Source organism: Schistocerca nitens, chromosome 7, assembly GCF_023898315.1.
Source record: "Schistocerca nitens isolate TAMUIC-IGC-003100 chromosome 7, iqSchNite1.1, whole genome shotgun sequence".
NCBI lineage: Eukaryota > Metazoa > Arthropoda > Insecta > Orthoptera > Acrididae > Schistocerca > Schistocerca nitens.
In genome coordinates, this window is record NC_064620.1 from 168633842 (window position 1) to 168652946 (window position 19105).

The following is a 19105-nucleotide window of genomic DNA, read 5'->3' on the forward strand; positions in this document are numbered from 1 at the left end:
ATGGCATTCGCCACTTTGTGATAGTTTTGCGTGTGAGAATAGACGCCTGTATTGCCACCAGAGGGGGATACACTTTGTACTGACACGACCGTTCGGGCTCTTTTTATTGTGACATTCATGTTTCATTTTCCCTGAATTTGCTGCCCTTTTCTCCTACAATAACGCATTATTGTCATCGCAGTTTTCGATAAACTGGCCTTGTCGTTAAAGGTGTTGCAATTTTTTCCGGCAGTATACCGGATGGTTCTAATTAAATTTTCCCTATTTAACAAGTTATAACACGAAAACTAAGTACCGCACGAGGACCAAAATTGGTAACAAAAACGTCAGGGACAAGGAGAAGAGAAATAATGCAGAATCAACTGAAATGAAACACTTTTAATATGTTGCTACGGTACATCATAGCATTACAAACGGGTACAATTACTGTCACAAAAGGGTCTCAGTATGGCGCTCAGAGCTTGAAAGGGCAAGATTGCACCCTGCACAGCAGAACGAAGCATGTCCGTAGGTAGTTGGCTGCCTCTCTTGATATGCTGCGATATATATCAGTATATGCTTGAATATGCCCCTAGTAAACCCTGTCCTTCAGCTAGCCCAACAACCAGAAATCACAGGGAGTGAGATCAGGTGATGGTGCCGGGCAAGCATTTGGAAACGATCGGCTAATAATTCGTTCGTCTCCAAACGCGTTTTCGAGAAGCAGATGAACTTCATGAGCGATATGCGGTAGGGCCCCATCTTGCATGAAAACCGTGGAGTTCAATGCATCTCTCTCCTGTAGGGAGGGTATGATATGCTGCCGAAGCACATCGCAGTAACACTGTCCAGTCACACTGCACGTCTTTGGTCCTGGAGCGGCAACCTGTTCAAAAAAGAAAGGGCCAATGATGAACGAGGCCGTGAAGCCACACCATACAGTGACACGTTCAGCATACAAAGGAACTTCATGCACAGTGACTGGAGGTGAAGATCCCCATACTTGGCAACTCTGTGTGTTCACCTCCCCCGTCAGAGAAAAATGAGTTTCGTTTGTCCATACGATGGTCCAGGATCAGCCTCATCAACTTCAGTCCTTGCGAGAAAGTGGAGACCGAAGTCAACACGTCGTTGTAAGTCCCGTGGTGCAAGCTGCTATACGATATGGATCTTTCACGGATACCATTTGAGAATGGTTCGAAGCACCATTCGTACAGTGGACCACTGGATGTTCCAACTATCGTGACATAGCACGCTTACTGCTTGACGATCGTGAATTGCGAGCAGCGTTGTCTGCCATAGTAACCGGTATTTCATCTACCACCTGTGGTGCAATCGGTCGTCGGCTTCTTCCTGGAATGACGCCAAGTTCTCCAGTTGATTCGAACTTCTCCATCATGCTCCGCACAACAGGTGGAGAAAGAGGACCCTTCAGTAATCCTTTGAGCCGGCGATATTCTCGAAGTGCAGCCGCAGCATTACTGTTGCTTCGGTAATAGAGCTTAACCAATAATGCCCTGCCCCTTTTGTCCAAGCTCATATTGACCGTTAACACGTGTACAGCGAGTTGTCAGGTGTATGAGACTATGAATCACGATGACTGTTCACGGCACCTAGTGGCCATAGTTAGAAATGGACGGTGGCGCTGTGACGCCTGGAAATCATGCACCCTACACTCTGGACATTGATGCTACAAGTTTGGTACTCATATGGTAATTAGTTTCGGTGTTATAATATGTTAAATAGAGAACGTTTAATTATAACCACCAGGTATTTACGTCTAACTTAGGCAGTCGCGGTCCAAAGTCCGGATCTAAAATAAGGATGAGAAATACATGACTACAGGTAATAGTGTCTTGTGTTCTTCTCCTGACGCCAGCAGGAGTGGCCGAGCGGTTCTATGCGTTTCAGTCCGGAACCGCGAGACCGCTACGGTCGCAGGTTCGAATCCTGCCTCGGGCATGGATGTGTGTGATGTCCTTAGGTTGGATAGGTTTAAGTAGTTCTAAGTTCTAGGGGACTGATGACCTCAGATGTTAAGTCCCATAGTGCTCAGAGCCATCTTCTCCTGACACATTATTTCCGTGTATAATGAAGCTTGCCTCCGTACCACGTGAGGCCACATCGTCAGCACTATGTCAACCACCGATGAAAATTATTATAGTTAAATTAAAACGTTTTATGTGCTAGGAAAATCCTTGATACCTGTGGCACGTTAAATGTGGGATGACAAGTTACATTTGAGGAGGGGGGGGGGGTTGGCGGGGAGGGAGGAGCAGAAAGTGAAACACTGTGACCCTCATCCCAGAAGCGAACCCAAAATTTCACCACCTAGTCATGAAATATCTTGTGGAACCTACTTTGGAAATATACAGTTGGAAAATGTGTCTCTTTGATCACTAGGTTGCCCAGAGTCTGCACAGTGCGAAATCCTGATGAAGGCCATGGAGCACTACCACCGCAACACGTGCATCCGCTTCAAGCAGTGGTCGGGCGAGGCCAACTACGTGAGGCTCTTCTTCAACCCGGAGAGCGGCGCCTGCTGGTCCCCCGTGGGTCGTCAGGGCGGCGAGCAGCTGCTTTCTCTGGGCGAGAGGTGCTGGTAAGTCCCACAGTCAACTGCTGTGTACCGCAGTGTCCGAGGTTCGCTGCGCGAGAGTCATGAGTGGCCGGATCGAAGAAGTGGCACGGTCGACTGTACTCGCCAAGCCAACACCATCCTCTTTACTGGACTGCATGGTAAGATCCAGTAAATATACATTATCTGATCAAAAGTATCCGGAACCTATTAGTGGACATTAATGTGGGGAGTGTCCACGCTTCACCTTTACAATGGCTTTCAATGTGATGCCTGAATGTCTATGAAAACATGGCAAAACCAGAGAAGATGGTGATGTCTGACACTGGGGTGTAGAGCGAGGTCGACGTTATCATTCGAAAAGTTGCCCATTGTGCTCAGGTCGGAACTCTGGGCAGAGCAGTCCACTCAGAAATATTACTGTCCACAAACCATTGCCTCACACTCCTACTTTATGACAGAGGGCATTGTCATAGTGACATATACAGCCATCGTCTGCAGTCTATTCCTCTACAGTACACGGGACGCAATGCTGTAAAATGTGTTCATGCCCTTCCACATTTATCGTTTTTTAATGCCGAACAAGGGGACCATACCCTAACCACAGTAAACACGCCTACATCGCAACATCACTGCCTCCATGCTACGCTACACATGATGACAAGTAACATTCTCCAGGTATTCGCAAATCCAAACCCTTCCACCGGCTCGTCACCGAGTGCAATGTGATTCATTACTCCAAAACACTCTTTCCTGCTATCCACTGTCCATTGGCACCGCTCTTTCAATCACCTTAAGCTTCACTTAGCATTGATTACAGAAATATTTGGCCTATAAGTAGCTTCCGACCATATACCCACTCTTTTTAACCCCTGCGCACACTCATTGTGCCAGTTGGACTGCTGGTAGCACTTTGGTACTCAAGAACGATTCCTTCCGCTGATTTCGCGCAATTTTTTTTATTTTTTTATTTTTTACAGCCAGCCGCCGCAATACTCGGTGGTCCCTGTCCGTCAGTACATCAGGTCCACCTGCTCTTGTTTCTGCTGAGGATGTTCATTAACTTTTCCACTTCACAATCGACCTGGGCAGCTTTAGAAGGGCTGAAATGTCCCTGATGGATTCGTTACTCATGTGTTATCCAGTGAGTCGTCCAAGTTCGACGCAACTCAGCTCTCCTGACCGACCCATTCTGTTGTTACTGCTTCTCTGCTGATAGTACATTGCTCCCCACCTTCTTTTATACTGCCCCACCTTCTTCTATACTGGCGAATTCGCCTCTCGTGACATTTAGTGGCCAACTGCACATTATCTATGTGTGTCTGGAAACTTTCGATCAGGTAATGTATTTTGTTGCTTAGTTCGTAAAAAGTGAGCCCTAATCGTCACATTCTCGAGCCCACAACTACTGTTGGGTAGTTAGGTACTTGTTCCATAGATTGTGTTCATGATGAAATGATGAAGGTTAAGATGTGAAACGTTTCAATAGAACAGACATTGGATATACAGGGTGAGTCAGGACGAAAGATACATCCTTTGAGGCGTGATAGTATTAGTGATTCTGAACAAAAAATTTCATATGGACGTATGACCTATTCCGAATGGATTCCGAGATAGAACACATTTAATATCACTTTTGTACGTTTTTCTTGATAACTCGAAAACAGCCCCCTCCAGAGCAAACGCGTCGCAGTACAAAATTAAACTATATTAAATTTCCTACAAAAAAGTTCCTATTCATTTTTCTCTAGAATTAATGGTTTATCCGAAGAGAGAGCGAGGATGTTGGAAAAACTCGGTCGACACGCACGCACTATAGCTTACGTAGTTTTTGTAGGCCAATTGAGGTAGTTTCCCGACTTGATAGACCACAAACGTGTTCTTTTCAATTTGCTCTACATTACTGTGGTATATTGTGAAACTCAAATTGGCCTACAGAAACGATGTAAGCTACAGCACACAAACCATTAGTTCGCACAAACACTTCGCACACACCATTAGTTCTATAGACAAAAATGAATAGGACCTTTTCTGTAGGAAATTTAATATAGTTTAATTTTGTACTGCGACACGTTTCCGCTGGAGGGTGCGGTTAGTTATTCAAGAAAAACGTACAAAAGTGTTACTAAATGTGTTCTACCTCGGAAACCTTTCGGAATAGGGCATAGGTCCATATGAAGTTTTTTGTTCATCACTATGACCCCTCAAAGCATGTACCTTTCCTCCTGAACCACCCTGTATATACAAGGATTTGAAAAGAGGTGTCGAATACTTTGAGGTGTGATAGTGCTCATCCAATAAACATGTGTCCGGAAATGCATACTTTCTGAGACAAACACGTGTTTATAATGGATATTCAACGTGGCGTCCATTCATGACAATGCACCCCTCTGCCCTCTGGCGTAAGGAATGGAAATGGAAATGCCGTGTGGCTAGGGCCTCCCGTCGGGTAGACCGTTCGCCTGGTGCAAATCTTTCGAGGTGACGCGACTTCGGCGACTTGTGTCTCGATGGGGATGAAATGATGATGATAAGGACAACACAATACCCAGTGCCTGAGCGGAGAAAATCTCGTACCCAGCCGGGAATCGAACCCGGGCCGTTAGATATGACATTCCGTCGCGCTGACCACTCAGCTACCAGAGGCGGAAGGCGTAAGGAATGACGCACCCATTTGAAGTGTACCCAGTTGGTGCTGTATCTGCTTGTACTCACTGAATACACGCCCCTGTAGTGTCCGTACATCGTTGATTGGCGTGGCGAAGACAAATTCCTTCAAGAGTCCCCATAACCAGAAGTCTAGTCCATTGAAGTCTGGGGAGGAGCAGTCCAAAGTGTGCCCCCTCCACACACACACACACACACACACACACACACACACACACACACACACCGACCAATCCAGAGGTCCTGAAATGTCTGCGACAGATGTCCGCGCACATTGTGACGAACGTGTGCTGGTGTGTCATCACGCGTGAACCACATTTGTATTCGTTGCTACAATGGCGCAGCCTCCGTCAAGGTAGGCAATACATTAATAATGCCCCTAACTTAACGTTTGTGATAGCACGTATGGCTCTATTTAACTATCGCCAAGCACCCTGCCCATACGTTGATTGAGAATCGGTGTTTATGCCCTCTTTCCTGCACTGCCCGGAGATTTACATCTGCCCATACACGCTGGTTACGGAAATTCACAACACCATCTCTTGAGAACTCTGCCTCATCGGTAAATAAAATCTTGGATGTGAACTGGCGGATGTGCGGCACACTTCTGCGACTGCCACTGACAGAACCGCCGTCTGCCGTGATGATCCTGTGGCCTTAGGAGTTGAACGCGCTGTAGATGATATGAGTTCAGCAATTGTTCATGAAGTACCCCCGCCCCCCCTCCACAGATAAGAGAGTGAGACGGGCCTTCTGCTGATAATCGTTGCACACTGATCCCGGGGGTTTCTTCCACCGAACCTTAGCACACACTCCTCAAGGGCAGGCGTGTGGACTGGTGAGGGGCCTTCCACTGTCAGTCTTCCGAGGAGCAAGGATACCTGTGTCCCTCAGACTCTGGAAAAGTCTACCGAACAGCCTATCAGACGGCACTCGGCGCTGTTGACATCCTTCAGCAAAGAGGGCGCGGGCTCACAGGCGAAGTCCATTTGCTAAACCATAACAGAATGTCATATCCGCCATTTCACTTGTCGAGTAGTTGGCTTCCATTGCTAACAAGCGGTGGAAGAGAGAAAATGTAAATATACTACACCATCTGAACGTACAAACAGCGCAATAACAGTAAACAGATATATGAATCCGCGTTTGGAAGAAGATAAAACACAATGATAACATACCCAAGGTTGACAGTACTGTACAATAAGGCACACAAACACTACGAAAACTAACGTAGCCTACAACAAGTCTCGAACCACATAACTGACTGCAGACCGCCTAATGGTAGGTAGAGTACTGTGAGTAAGACATCATGATACCCTGCCGATACATTTGACGGACCGCCAGTGCAATAACTTTGCTAATGTCCGCATCCAAGCGACGCGCGGTCCTTCCTATAAACGCGTGCTTATCTCGGAAAGTATGCGTTTCAGGACCCATGTTTATTGGGCTTATTTTTCTTGTTTCAATGGGTACTACAAGTACTCTCGGAGTATTCGATACTCGTTCTTGAACACTCCCTATATACAACAGGAAAAAATATTTTTATGGTTTCATATTGGCCATTTACATATTTTTCTTTAAAAATGACTAATTAATTCTGACAAAGAATTCTTCTATAGTATAGAATCAGTTGCTAAAGAGCACCGTCTGTAATCTACATTTGCAAGAACTTCTGCCATTTGTCATAAATTTTATTTCCAGGAATGAATTATCAAAGAGTCACATAGCTGCGTATTTTACCCCTTCTTGTATCAAAGTTAGATTCATTAATGGGTAATGCAGATCAATTTTCCTTCTACTGTTGTAACTTTGAATAGCTCTAATGTATTGTTGATAACATATTTGGTAAGTGAATAAATGTTGTAAGGCTTTGGTTAGTATATTTAGCTGGTTAAGGAGATGAAAGCAAGATGTACGTGTGACAAACCCACACTTAATTCTAATTATTTTCTTTTGTGAAGTGAATTCTTTTAGCCTGAGTAGGGAGTTGCCCCAGAATATAATCCCAAGACATCAGTAAATGAAAATATTAGAAATATATTAACTTCTGCATCCCAAAGTTTACAGTTATCCATTTAGCAAAAGCAACTAAACCAAAACGTTTTAGCAGGTCTGTGACGACATACTTCTCCTATAGTTGTTGGTTTATCCAAGATTTCAGGTCCACCGCTTCATTTCATGTTTGAGCCGATATTAGCATCATAAATAATAAACACAAAAAATGTATAATGATAGTTTATAATTGCTTAGCGCAAAAACAAAGGCATCTTACTCCACTTCCACATGATATATTCAGGTTTTGGCACGGTACTATTTAAAAAAAGGTACTAGAGTCGTTCGATAACGTTGATCCATACTTCTTTTCCTCAGAACATATTTATTCTAAAAAATTGGTGTCAATATCAATCAATACTTCTTTTACATGTACTGTTTTTCTACATAGTCTCCACCCCCTTCTATGGCCATGAGCTAGTTTTGTGTCATAGCATGTAATCCCTATTAGTAAAAGCTCTCGTCCTCTCCTCATAACCATGTTTTCGCTGCATTAATTACGCTCTCATCATCTCCATAATGTGTCCCAAGTAAAACATTGAAATGGCCGAAATAGATGGAACTCCTAGGGCACCAGCTCTGAGCTGTAGCGTGGACGAGACAATGATGTCTAACCTAGTTCGCGAAGTGTTCTCGGCTTCTGAGACTTTTGTGTGAACATGCATTGTTGAGCTAGAGGAAGCTCTGTGCTGGCAACTGCATCGTTACTATACTCTGTACTCAAACGTTTATGGATTTTCACCGCGATTTCTTTTTCTGCAACTAAGAATTCAATTACAGCACGTTGCACCTAACGAGTGCCTTGCGTAGTTGCATAGAAGTCATTCTGAAGGTTCACTATGTCACAATTGTTCGAAACTTCGCATAAGTACAGAGGAAACATCAAATTTGAAAGCATCTTAAAGAAAGTTTTCTTATATATAACAAAGGATGTAAAAAGGAATTTGGGACATTAAATATTGAACGACCCTCGTAATTATCGGAATCACTGGCTTAACTGGCTCAACAGTTTCCAGAACTGTCTATAATTGTCCACCTTCAGCTGAAGCTGCTTCTGTTAATATTTTAGCTTGTGACAGCTTTCTTATGGCTTCAAACAAGCTCTACGCCATTGCTACTTAGTGTCTTATACATAAAATGATAATTTATAGTTTTCAGTGACCCTGAAGATCAATATTCCGTACGATTCCGTGAATCAAAATAGTATTCAGGGACACTCACATAGTGCTGGTTCCGTCTGCATGCAAATCGTTTTTTAATATGTCGATTGAACCGGTTGGACGTGGAGATACAAAAGCGAAAACTGCTGTAAAACGAAGTTACACAAAAGATTATATTTTACGCAAAGATTACAAATTTGAACTTGGGTTTTTCCAGGGAAAAGTATCTCGTAAGTTACTGATGCGTTTGTATCAATGTTTTAATTTATCAATATTAATTAATAAATTTAAAATTAGTTTCAGGCTTTGCAAGATTAGTTCGTGGATGCTATCCCCCACAAAACGTGTTATTTCACTGCGAATAAGAGGTGGTTCTGACTACCGGTATATATTTGTAATGCCAGGGATAATTTTCAAAGGCCGGCCGGAGTGGCCGAGCGGTTCTAGGCGCTACAGTCTGGAACCGCGCGACCGCTACGGTCTCAGCTTCGAATCCTGCCTCGGGCATGGATGTGCGTGATGTCCTTAGGTTAGTTAGGTTTAAGTAGTTCTAAGTTCTAGGGGACTGATGACCTGAGAAGTTAATTCCCATAGTGCTCAGAGCCATTTGAACCAATTTTCAAAGAGGAACCAAATACGAAAACTTGAACCACGTGAAGAAAGCTGATAAAGTCACTCTAAGTAAAAAAACCGACACATTAAGGGTTAGATGATTTCAAGAAATCTTGTGAAGTGACCAGAAGTTACGTTACGTCAAAAAAATTGGTTGTTATTGTGGTCTTCAGTCCGAAGACTGGTTTGATGCAACTCCATCCTATGCAAGCCTCTTAATCTCCGAATAGCTACTGAAACATACATCATGTCGAACCTTTTTACTGTGTTCATCTCCTGGTCTCCCTTTACAACTTTAATCCCCACCCCCTCCCACATCCCTCCAACAGTAAATTGGTGATCCCTTGATGTTTCAGAATGTGTCCCATCAACTGATCCCTTCTTTTAATCAGGTGATGCCACAAATTTCTTTTCTAACTCTCTTCAGCACCTCCTCGTTAGTTAAGTGATCTACCCACCCAATCTTCAGCACCATATTTCAAAAGCTTCTATTCTCTTCTTCTCTGAAATGTTTATCGTCCATGTTTCACTTTTCTACAAGGCTACATTTCAGACACATACGAGTACCTTCAGTTAAGACTTCTTAAAACTTATATCTATGTTCGATGTTAACAAGTTTCTCGTCTTCAGAAACACTTTTATTGCCATTGCCAGTCTGCATTTTACATCCTCACTACGTGGACCATCATCAGTTATTTTACTGCTCAAATATCAAAACTCATGTACTACATTTAGTAGTTCGTTTCCTAATCTAATGCCCTCAGCATCGCCTGAGTCAATTCGACTACATTCCATTGCCCTTGTTTTGCTGTCGTTGATGTTCGTCGTATATCCTCCTTTCAAGACACTGTCCATTTGATTCAATTTAATTCCTTCTGCTTTTTTTTTTTTTTTTTTTTTTTTTTTTTTTTTTTTTTTTTTGTTTCATTTACGTCGTGGCTCATTGTACTGATTGAGTAACATCGGAGATAGGCTAAAACCCAGTCTCACTCTCTTCCCAACCACTGCTTGCCTTTCATGCTCCTCAATTCTTATAACTACCGTCTGGTTTCTGTACAAGTTGTACATAACTCTTCGCTCTCTGTATTTCACCGCTGCTATCTTCAGAATTTCGAAGAATGTATTCTAGTCGACATTTTCAAAAACCTTCACCAAATCTATAAAATCGTTAACGTATATTTGCCTTTCCTTAACCTGTCTTCAAACATGCACCAAGTCGTAGGGTCAGTATTGCCTCACGTGTTCCTTCATTTCTCCGTAACCCGAACTGATCTTCCCTGAGCTCGACTTCTGTCAGTTTTCCATACGTATGTAAATGATTCGTGTTAATATTTTGCAACCATGACTTATTAAACTGACAGTTGGGTAATATTCACACCTGTCAGCACTTGCTTTCTTTGGAAATGGAATTATTACAACCTTCTTGAATTCTGATTGTCTCATACGTCTTGCATACCAGGTGGAATATTTTTGTTATGACTGGCTCTCCCAAGGCATCAGTAGTTCTGATGAAATGTCTACTCCGGGGATCTTATTTCGACTTAGGTCTTTCAATACTCTATCAAATTCTTCTCGCAGTATCATTTCTCCTATCCAATCTTCCTCTACGTTCTATAATATTGCCTTCAGGCACATTTCTCTTGTATAGCCCTTCTTCATACTCCTTTCAACTTTCAGCTTTCATTTCTTCACTTAGTACTGGTTTTCCATCTGAGCTCTTGATAGTCACATGGCTGCTTTTCTTTTCTCCAAAAGCCGGCCGCGGTGGCCGTGCGGTTCTAGGCGCTTCAGTCCAGAACCGCGTGACTGCTACGGTCGCAGGTTCGAATCCTGCCTCGGGCATGGATGTGTGTGGTGTGCTTAGGTTAGTTAGGTTTAAGTAGTTCGAAGTTCTAGGGGACTGATGATCATAGAAGTTAAGTCCCATAGTGCTCAGAGCCATTTGAACCATTTTTTTTTCTCCAAACGATTCTTTAATTTTCCTGTAGGCGTTATCTATCTTTCCCCTAGTGATGTATGCTTCTATATCCTCACTTCTGTGCTCTAAACATTCCTGCTTAGCCATTTTGCACTTCCCCTCAATATCATTTTTAGACGTTTGTATTCCCTTTAGCCTGCTTCGTTAGCTGCATTTTTATACACTCCTGGAAATGGAAAAAAGAACACATTGACACCGGTGTGTCAGACCCACCATACTTGCTCCGGACACTGTGAGAGGGCTGTACAAGCAATGATCACACGCACGGCACAGCGGACACACCAGGAACCGCGGTGTTGGCCGTCGAATGGCGCTAGCTGCGCAGCATTTGTGCACCGCCGCCGTCAGTGTCAGCCAGTTTGCCGTGGCATACGGAGCTCCATCGCAGTCTAACACTGGTAGCATGCCGCGACAGCGTGGACGTGAACCGTATGTGCAGTTGACGGACTTTGAGCGAGGGCGTATAGTGGGCATGCGGGAGGCCGGGTGGACGTACCGCCGAATTGCTCAACACGTGGGGCGTGAGGTCTCCACAGTACATCGATGTTGTCGCCAGTGGTCGGCGGAAGGTGCACGTGCCCGTCGACCTGGGACCGGACCGCAGCGACGCACGGATGCACGCCAAGACCGTAGGATCCTACGCAGTGCCGTAGGGGACCGCACCGCCACTTCCCAGCAAATTAGGGACACTGTTGCTCCTGGGGTATCGGCGAGGACCATTCGCAACCGTCTCCATGAAGCTGGGCTACGGTCCCGCACACCGTTAGGCCGTCTTCCGCTCACGCCCCAATATCGTGCAGCCCGCCTCCAGTGGTGTCGCGACAGGCGTGAATGGAGGGACGAATGGAGACGTGTCGTCTTCAGCGATGAGAGTCGCTTCTGCCTTGGTGCCAATGATGGTCGTATGCGTGTTTGGCGCCGTGCAGGTGAGCGCCACAATCAGGACTGCATACGACCGAGGCACACAGGGCCAACACCCGGCATCATGGTGTGGGGAGCGATCTCCTACACTGGCCGTACACCACTGGTGATCGTCGAGGGGACACTGAATAGTGCACGGTACATCCAAACCGTCATCGAACCCATCGTTCTACCATTCCTAGACCGGCAAGGGAACTTCGCTGTTCCGACAGGACAATGCACGTCCGCATGTATCCCGTGCCACCCAACGTGCTCTAGAAGGTGTAAGTCAACTACCCTGGCCAGCAAGATCTCCGGATCTGTCCCCCATTGAGCATGTTTGGGACTGGATGAAGCGTCGTCTTACGGGATCTGCACGTCCAGCACGAACGCTGGTCCAACTGAGGCGCCAGGTGGAAATGGCATGGCAAGCCGTTCCACAGGACTACATCCAGCATCTCTACGATCGTCTCCATGGGAGAATAGCAGCCTGCATTGCTGCGAAAGGTGGATATACACTGTACTAGTGCCGACATTGTGCATGCTCTGTTGCCTGTGTCTATGTGCCTGTGGTTCTGTCAGTGTGATCATGTGATGTATCTGACCCCAGGAATGTGTCAATAAAGTTTCCTCTTCCTGGGACAATGAATTCACGGTGTTCTTATTTCAGTTTCCAGGAGTGTATTTTCCCCTTTCATCAATTAAGTTCAGTATCTTCTGTGATATCCAAGGATTTCTATCCGGCCCTGATCCTCAGCTGCTTTCACTGTTTCATCACTATTACGCAAAAATTTAAGCTGTCAAGAAAAGAGGGTCCACCACCTGACGTTGTGGATTAGTAACAGATCGAGTAGCGCAATAGGTCTCTGGCGCACGAAAGGAGCGAAGCATTCAATAGAATTATATCACAGTGCAATAGAGACGGCAGAAGGGTATTGTTGGAATGCAGCATGATAGTGGCTCTTAAATGGCACTTATCTCTGTTTCAAACACTGTCCGGGTTTCGAAATTACCCAGTCACGATGCTAAGCGTCTACTGGGAATACTGCGTTGTAGACGTCACAGTCCGCGATGAATGCCACAGTGGTCAATCGCACAAACTTCAAGGTACTTATCAGCAACTACTACCAATAAAGCTCCAAAATAAACAATAAGCCACATCCGCCAACACATCAGCAGAACTTAACGCTGGAACTACTAGGGTTGTTTCAGACGAGCAATGAGACGTTCTTTGGGGCCCAGTGGATGAGTCTTCAGAAGATAGAACAACAGTTTTGCCTTAACATCAGTCATTCAAGTTATTTGGTGCCGCACTGCACCTAATTCTGTCTTGTGATAATCTGTGCTCGTTATAGATCGGTTAACTGAAACTTTTGCTTTCGGGCGCTCTACATCACCGCTATAAAAACCGACGCAACAACATGACGAACAAGGGAGAGAGGAACTTACAGAAAATTTCCTGTCAATATGTGAAAACAGAGAAAACACTCACAGGAATCTTTGTGTCTGCAAAATTCACACACACACACACGTTGTTACAAATGCAGTGATATTTGAAGATGATCAGATCTTGGTGAAATTACTGGCCACTGACTTAATATAATTTAAACGATTGTAATTTCAGCAAATACTCGAAAAGATCCGCTATCGTTCGACTAGACGGTCGGTGATCAATCACAGTTATCATTTTCAATCGTTTAATATGATGAGATTTAAGGTGAAACAACCAAATAAACGTAGTCCCGGAGAATCCAGATGCCAGATAGATTTATCGAAAGATGTGTAATTCAAGCACGGAACAGTTAGCTTGTACAATATGGGAAAGAGATACCTAGTCCTACACACGTCAATACCTTCGTCCTAACATCTTAGCGAGGTGTCCTGATGTCAGAAAACATCTTAAAACACCTGTGTTCGCTCAGTCGTCATCTAAAGTGGAGGACAAGGCCGTAGGTAATTACAACAACATTCTCTCGTTATCAAACAAAATTTGTCCACGAGCTTTACACAGGTAAATCTTCAAGTCAATACATCCTTCATCCTTAATAGCATGTTTCAGTTGTTTTAATCTGTGTATGCCGTTATACTTTTTTCTCCTGCTGACCCGTCCAACATACAGGGGATAGGCAAACTTATGTGAACACCTGTACTTACTTGACAATGGTTTATTAATAAGGGGCCGTAATACGGCTGGGATTCTTCTTGGAATATTGGCTTATAATGATTGTATACTCTCCAGTGGAATGTTATGCCACTCATCAATCAGAACCTCTTCAAACTCCTGTAGTGACGAGGAAGACGGAAATCTGCTCCGGAGTCTGCGCTCCAATACCACCCAAAAGTGCTCGAAAATGTTCAATTCCGGGGACTGTACTGGCCAAGGGAGACGCTGCAGTTCAGTTGCTTCTCCTCATACCACGATTGTACTGTCCTGCCACTGTATGTGGATGCATTATCGTCCTGAAATATGGCATCGTTGTTGGAGAACAGTATTTGAATTATGGTGTGCACCTGATCACCTAAAATGTTCACATAATCGTTGGCTGTAACACTGCCTTTGAGAGTAATGATAGGACCAACAGAATACCATGATATGGCTGCCCACATCATCACACTTCCACCTCCATGCTTAAACGTCTGAATCAAGCAATCAGGATTGTAGGCTTCTTTTGGCATTCTCCAGACATAAACCCGGCCCGATGTTGGAAATAACGAAAACATTGACTCGTCGGACCATATGACGTGTTCCCACTGATCAGCCGTCCAGGATTTACGCTCCTGACACCATGTTTTACGCTTCTTTGGTTGGTTGTCGTCACTAATGGTTTCGGTATTGCATCTCGTCCATGAATATTTGGTTTATGGAGTTCTTGGCGGGCAGTGTCGATAGATACAGGGTCTCGGAGATGGCTATTGAGCTCTGCAGTCACTTTAGCCGCCGTAGTTTTGTGTTGTTTTGACACAATTCGTATTAGCGTGCGATGATCTCTGTCATTTAGTTTTGATTTGCGCCCACTATTACGTTTACACGTTGATGTCTTTCCATGTTTTGTGTAGACTGTTATGACTGTAGAAACAGTTACTCTTGAAACATTCAGTAAGTTGGCTGTTTTGGTTACTGACGCTCCAACTAATCGGGCCCCCACAATCTGCCCTCTTTGGATCTCTGTTACCTTTTTCATAGCATGCCGACCTCGGCCTCTGAATGCAAATACGAAGTGTGTACTACTCGTAAACAACCTGCAATGATGCCTAGTCGATACTGAACACGCACAGTCCAGTGCGACACGTGCCTTACCTGCGTTGTTGACCGTCAAACACGACCATCCCATTCCTACCATTGTTCACGTTATTTTGCCTATCCCCTGTAGCTCAATTTTTCCTAGACATCTTAATTCGTTCTTCATTAACTTCTTTCTTTTGTGGTAAAGACTTTCCAAAAACACCTTTTTTAGTTTATTCCCTCTGTTGTTGTTGTTGTTGTTGTTGTTGTTGTGGTCTTCAGTCCTGAGACTGGTTTGATGCAGCTCTCCATGCTACTCTATCCTGTGCAAGTTTCTTCATCTCCCAGTACTTACTGCAACCTACATCCTTCTGAATCTGTTAAGTGTATTCATCTCTTCTCTCTAGTTTCTCTTAAATATTGTCCACTTGATAATTTCAAAAAAAATCTGCATCCCTATATTCAGATGTTTCCACTTTTATCGTCTCTAGTTTTCCCGAGATTCGATTATCACTCCATAAGATGATGTTTTTAATTTCAGAATTTTTTCAGTGTTATCTGTCAACATTTGACACCTGCGGAACTTTTCTGTTGCAGAGAGTTTTTTTCTTTTTATCACCGCCAATCTGCACCTCACTTGCTTCAAACTTTGTCTACAACCTTACTGGTAGTACTCGTTAACTTTTTCTGCCGTGTCTTCCAAATTTATAAAGTTTAATTGTTCTCTTTTCCACAAATATCCAACAATTCTCGTGCTGTCTTGGTCAATTCTCCACACAATTTTTGAGTTAAGTAAGATTGTTCATTGCATTCAACCGTCTATTTTCTATAATTTCTCTCTACCACTATCACAAGACAAGGCTAGAAAAAAGCTGATACTCTGAAGAACACTGCCATAACAAATGGGTACGACAACTCTATAGTCACACGTACATTCAACACATTGAAATGAAGGGAGAAAGAACCTAAATTAAATAAGAAACAACATGACACATCACGACCTAAAATCTGACAAAACTGGAAGATCCTTGCGTAAAATTAAATTAAAAGTTTCCTTCAAATCAGGAAACATTTCAGCACAGAAGTTAGACATAATACCTCATGCGGAAAAAAATAAGTACCTAAACTCTTGTATCTTTGAATCTTGTGTAGCGACTACCAAAACCAATATATTGAGTTAGCAAGTAGAACCTTTCAGCCGCGTTTCAAACAGCATTTTTATGCAGAAAATAAAACTACGCGTGTCAACATACAATCTTTGGCATGGGCACAAAATGGAGATCCTCCACAAAGACAAAGAGGATCTATTGACAGAAAGCAAAACAACTTACAGAAATAGTAAACTTATACTGTAAGCAGCAAATGGGGGAAGGGGATATAGTAGATAGAATCAAAGATAGGAATACTCAAACTCTTTTTAGAGGACGTTGGGTGTCGTAATACTACAGAGATGGAAAGATTAGCACGAAACAGGAATAAAGAGATGAAACTTCCTGGTAGAGTAAAACTGTGTGCCAGACCTAGACTCGAACTCGGGACCTTCGCCTTTCCCGGACCAGTGTGACTGAGCTACCCAAGCACGAGTCACGACCCCTTCTCACAACTTTACTTCCGCCCATGCCTCGTCTCCTACCTTACAAACTTTACAAAAGTTCTCCCGCGTAACTTACAAGACTAGCACCCCTGAAAGAAATGGTAATGCAGAGACATGGCTTAGCCACAGCCGGGGGAATGTTTCCAGATTTAAATTTTCACATGCACTGATGTGAAACTCCCTGGCAGACTAAACTGTGTGCCAGACTGGGACTCGCACTCGGGACATCCCCAGCCTGTCGCTAAACCACGTCATCGCAATATTCTTTCTTCCAGGAGTGCTAGTCTTGCAAGTTACACAGGAGAACTTAATGTGAAGTTTGGAAGATAGGAGACGACGTACTGGCCGCAGTAAAGGTGTGATGACGGGTTGTGAGTCGCGCTCGGGTAGTTCTACCGGACTACCGGAAGCAGAGATTTTCGCACATTAGACAGTACAATCATAAAAAGACCGACCGACTTAATCACGTGATCAAAAGTATCCAGACATAACGGTGGTACGAGCTAAAGTTTAGCGTCCTACACTGAGAGAATCCAGTCCATCATGGGCAACCTTGCGATTGAGTGTCAGACGGCAGCCCATAAGGCCAACAGCTGTGCCAGTAGTCTTCGTGTTGACGTGGGTGTTTAGGGTCGGACGAAGTCTGCGTTGCAGGGCTTCCCATAAATATGCAGTGGGCTTCAAAACAGGACTGCCCATTACCAGCACCCTGTTGTGAAACCAGGCCGCTAGAGATTGTATTGTAAATTACTTCTATAACTGAGCGCTCTGTCACAACACCTATCGTGCTGACCTCAAAATTGGCCTTCGTAGGTAAGTAACTAGTAAGAGGTCAGAACCTGACCTGTCGAGTTATGGATTATACGAATACCCACGAAACAGCAGAAGAGTTTGTTTATCGGGGTGATTATTACCAAATGAGATTTTTCTCAGTGATATTATTCAAACTTCCAAATAAGTGTAACGAACAGTTCTATTTTGGCAGCTGCCGTAAGTAATCGGTGCGATATTTTTTTTCGTAGAAATGGAAGAGGCTGATTTTTGTTAGTTAACACCTTTTTTAAATTAGGAGATGAGGTGTAAGGCATGTATGAAATGAGATGAGGAAAATTCATGAGGAGACGGCCTCATCTCAAAGGACTGTTTATTACTGTATAAATTAATGAGGTCGTCTGAGTGCTACAAATCTGACTCGATTCGGACGCACAGTGGTGGTTCGCTTCTGAACAGACAGGCTGGTTGCAGGCGCACATATGGCCTCCTGTTAAACACGACACGGTCATCACCGGCACCGAGGCAGACCCAGGTTTCATCAGAAAATACGACAGACCTTCACCCTGCCCTCCAATGAGCTCTCGCTTGACACACTGATGTCGCAAATGACGTCCGTTTGGCATCAGTGGAAAGCACACTACTGGGCGTCTGTCTGTTCTTGAAGTAACCGATTTGTAACAGTTCATTGTGACTCTGTAGTGCCAACTGCTGCTCAAATTGCTGCAGCAGGTGCTGTACGATGCGCCGAACACGATGGTCTCCCCTCTTGGTAGTGCCACATGGCCGTCTGAAGCCCAGTCTTCTTGCGATGGTACTTTATGGTGACCACCACAGCCAGCGGTCATGTACAGTGGCTACATTCCTGCCAAGTCTTTCTGCAGTATCACCAAAGGAGCATCCGCCTTCTCGTAGACCTATTACACTACCTCGTTCAAACTCAATGAGGTGTTGATAATGGCGTCTTTGTCGGCTTAAAGGAATTCTTGATTAACACCAACTCATTGCGTCGATTCTCAGAGGTAACTAACTTTCACGGTCTCTACAGCGTGTATTTGAAGCAAACTTGATTGGCATCCTCATAGCGGCGCTACTAGCGCCACTGTTATGCATCTGGCGCGAAATTTTAGCAGACGTCATCTTTCAGACATAGAAGCACGCCTACCAATCTCGTTTATGTCGCACAAGTCCTTTTTGGCGTTGCGGCTTTTTCCGTCAGTGTATATGAGACACTAATCAAACTCATAATGTTGTATGGGTGTGCGAAACATGGAACACTCTGAAACAAAACTACAACCGTCCATTCACTTTTGAACGGAAGTTTTTGGCCCACTGCATGACATAGCTATGGAAAAAGGTAAGTGCGACATAAATACAAACAACAGAAATTACGTAAAGAGCCTAATAAGAAGAGCATGCTTTAAATGGGCCGGTCATGTCGTCCGAATAAATTCCTTTCGTAAAGCTACTGGGTTTCGTGCGAGCATTCTTGAAGGTCAGAGACAAATTGGCATGGCAGTTGACGGGCGTCAATGAGCGGCGGACAAGCGCCACTGGAGGAGAAACCTTGGACCAGCGCGTGGTCCCCTGC

General features: G+C 44.2%; 1 protein-coding gene across 1 annotated transcript in view; it reads left to right on the forward strand.

Moving 5' to 3' along the window:
- LOC126195521 (meprin A subunit beta-like) overlaps positions 1–19105 on the forward strand; it is a 79593-nt gene that overhangs the window by 27713 nt on the left and 32775 nt on the right. Inside the window, exon 3 of the mRNA XM_049934148.1 lies at positions 2383–2581. Within this exon, the coding sequence (XP_049790105.1) occupies positions 2383–2581 (199 nt within the window). The remainder of the gene's footprint in view (positions 1–2382; positions 2582–19105) is intronic.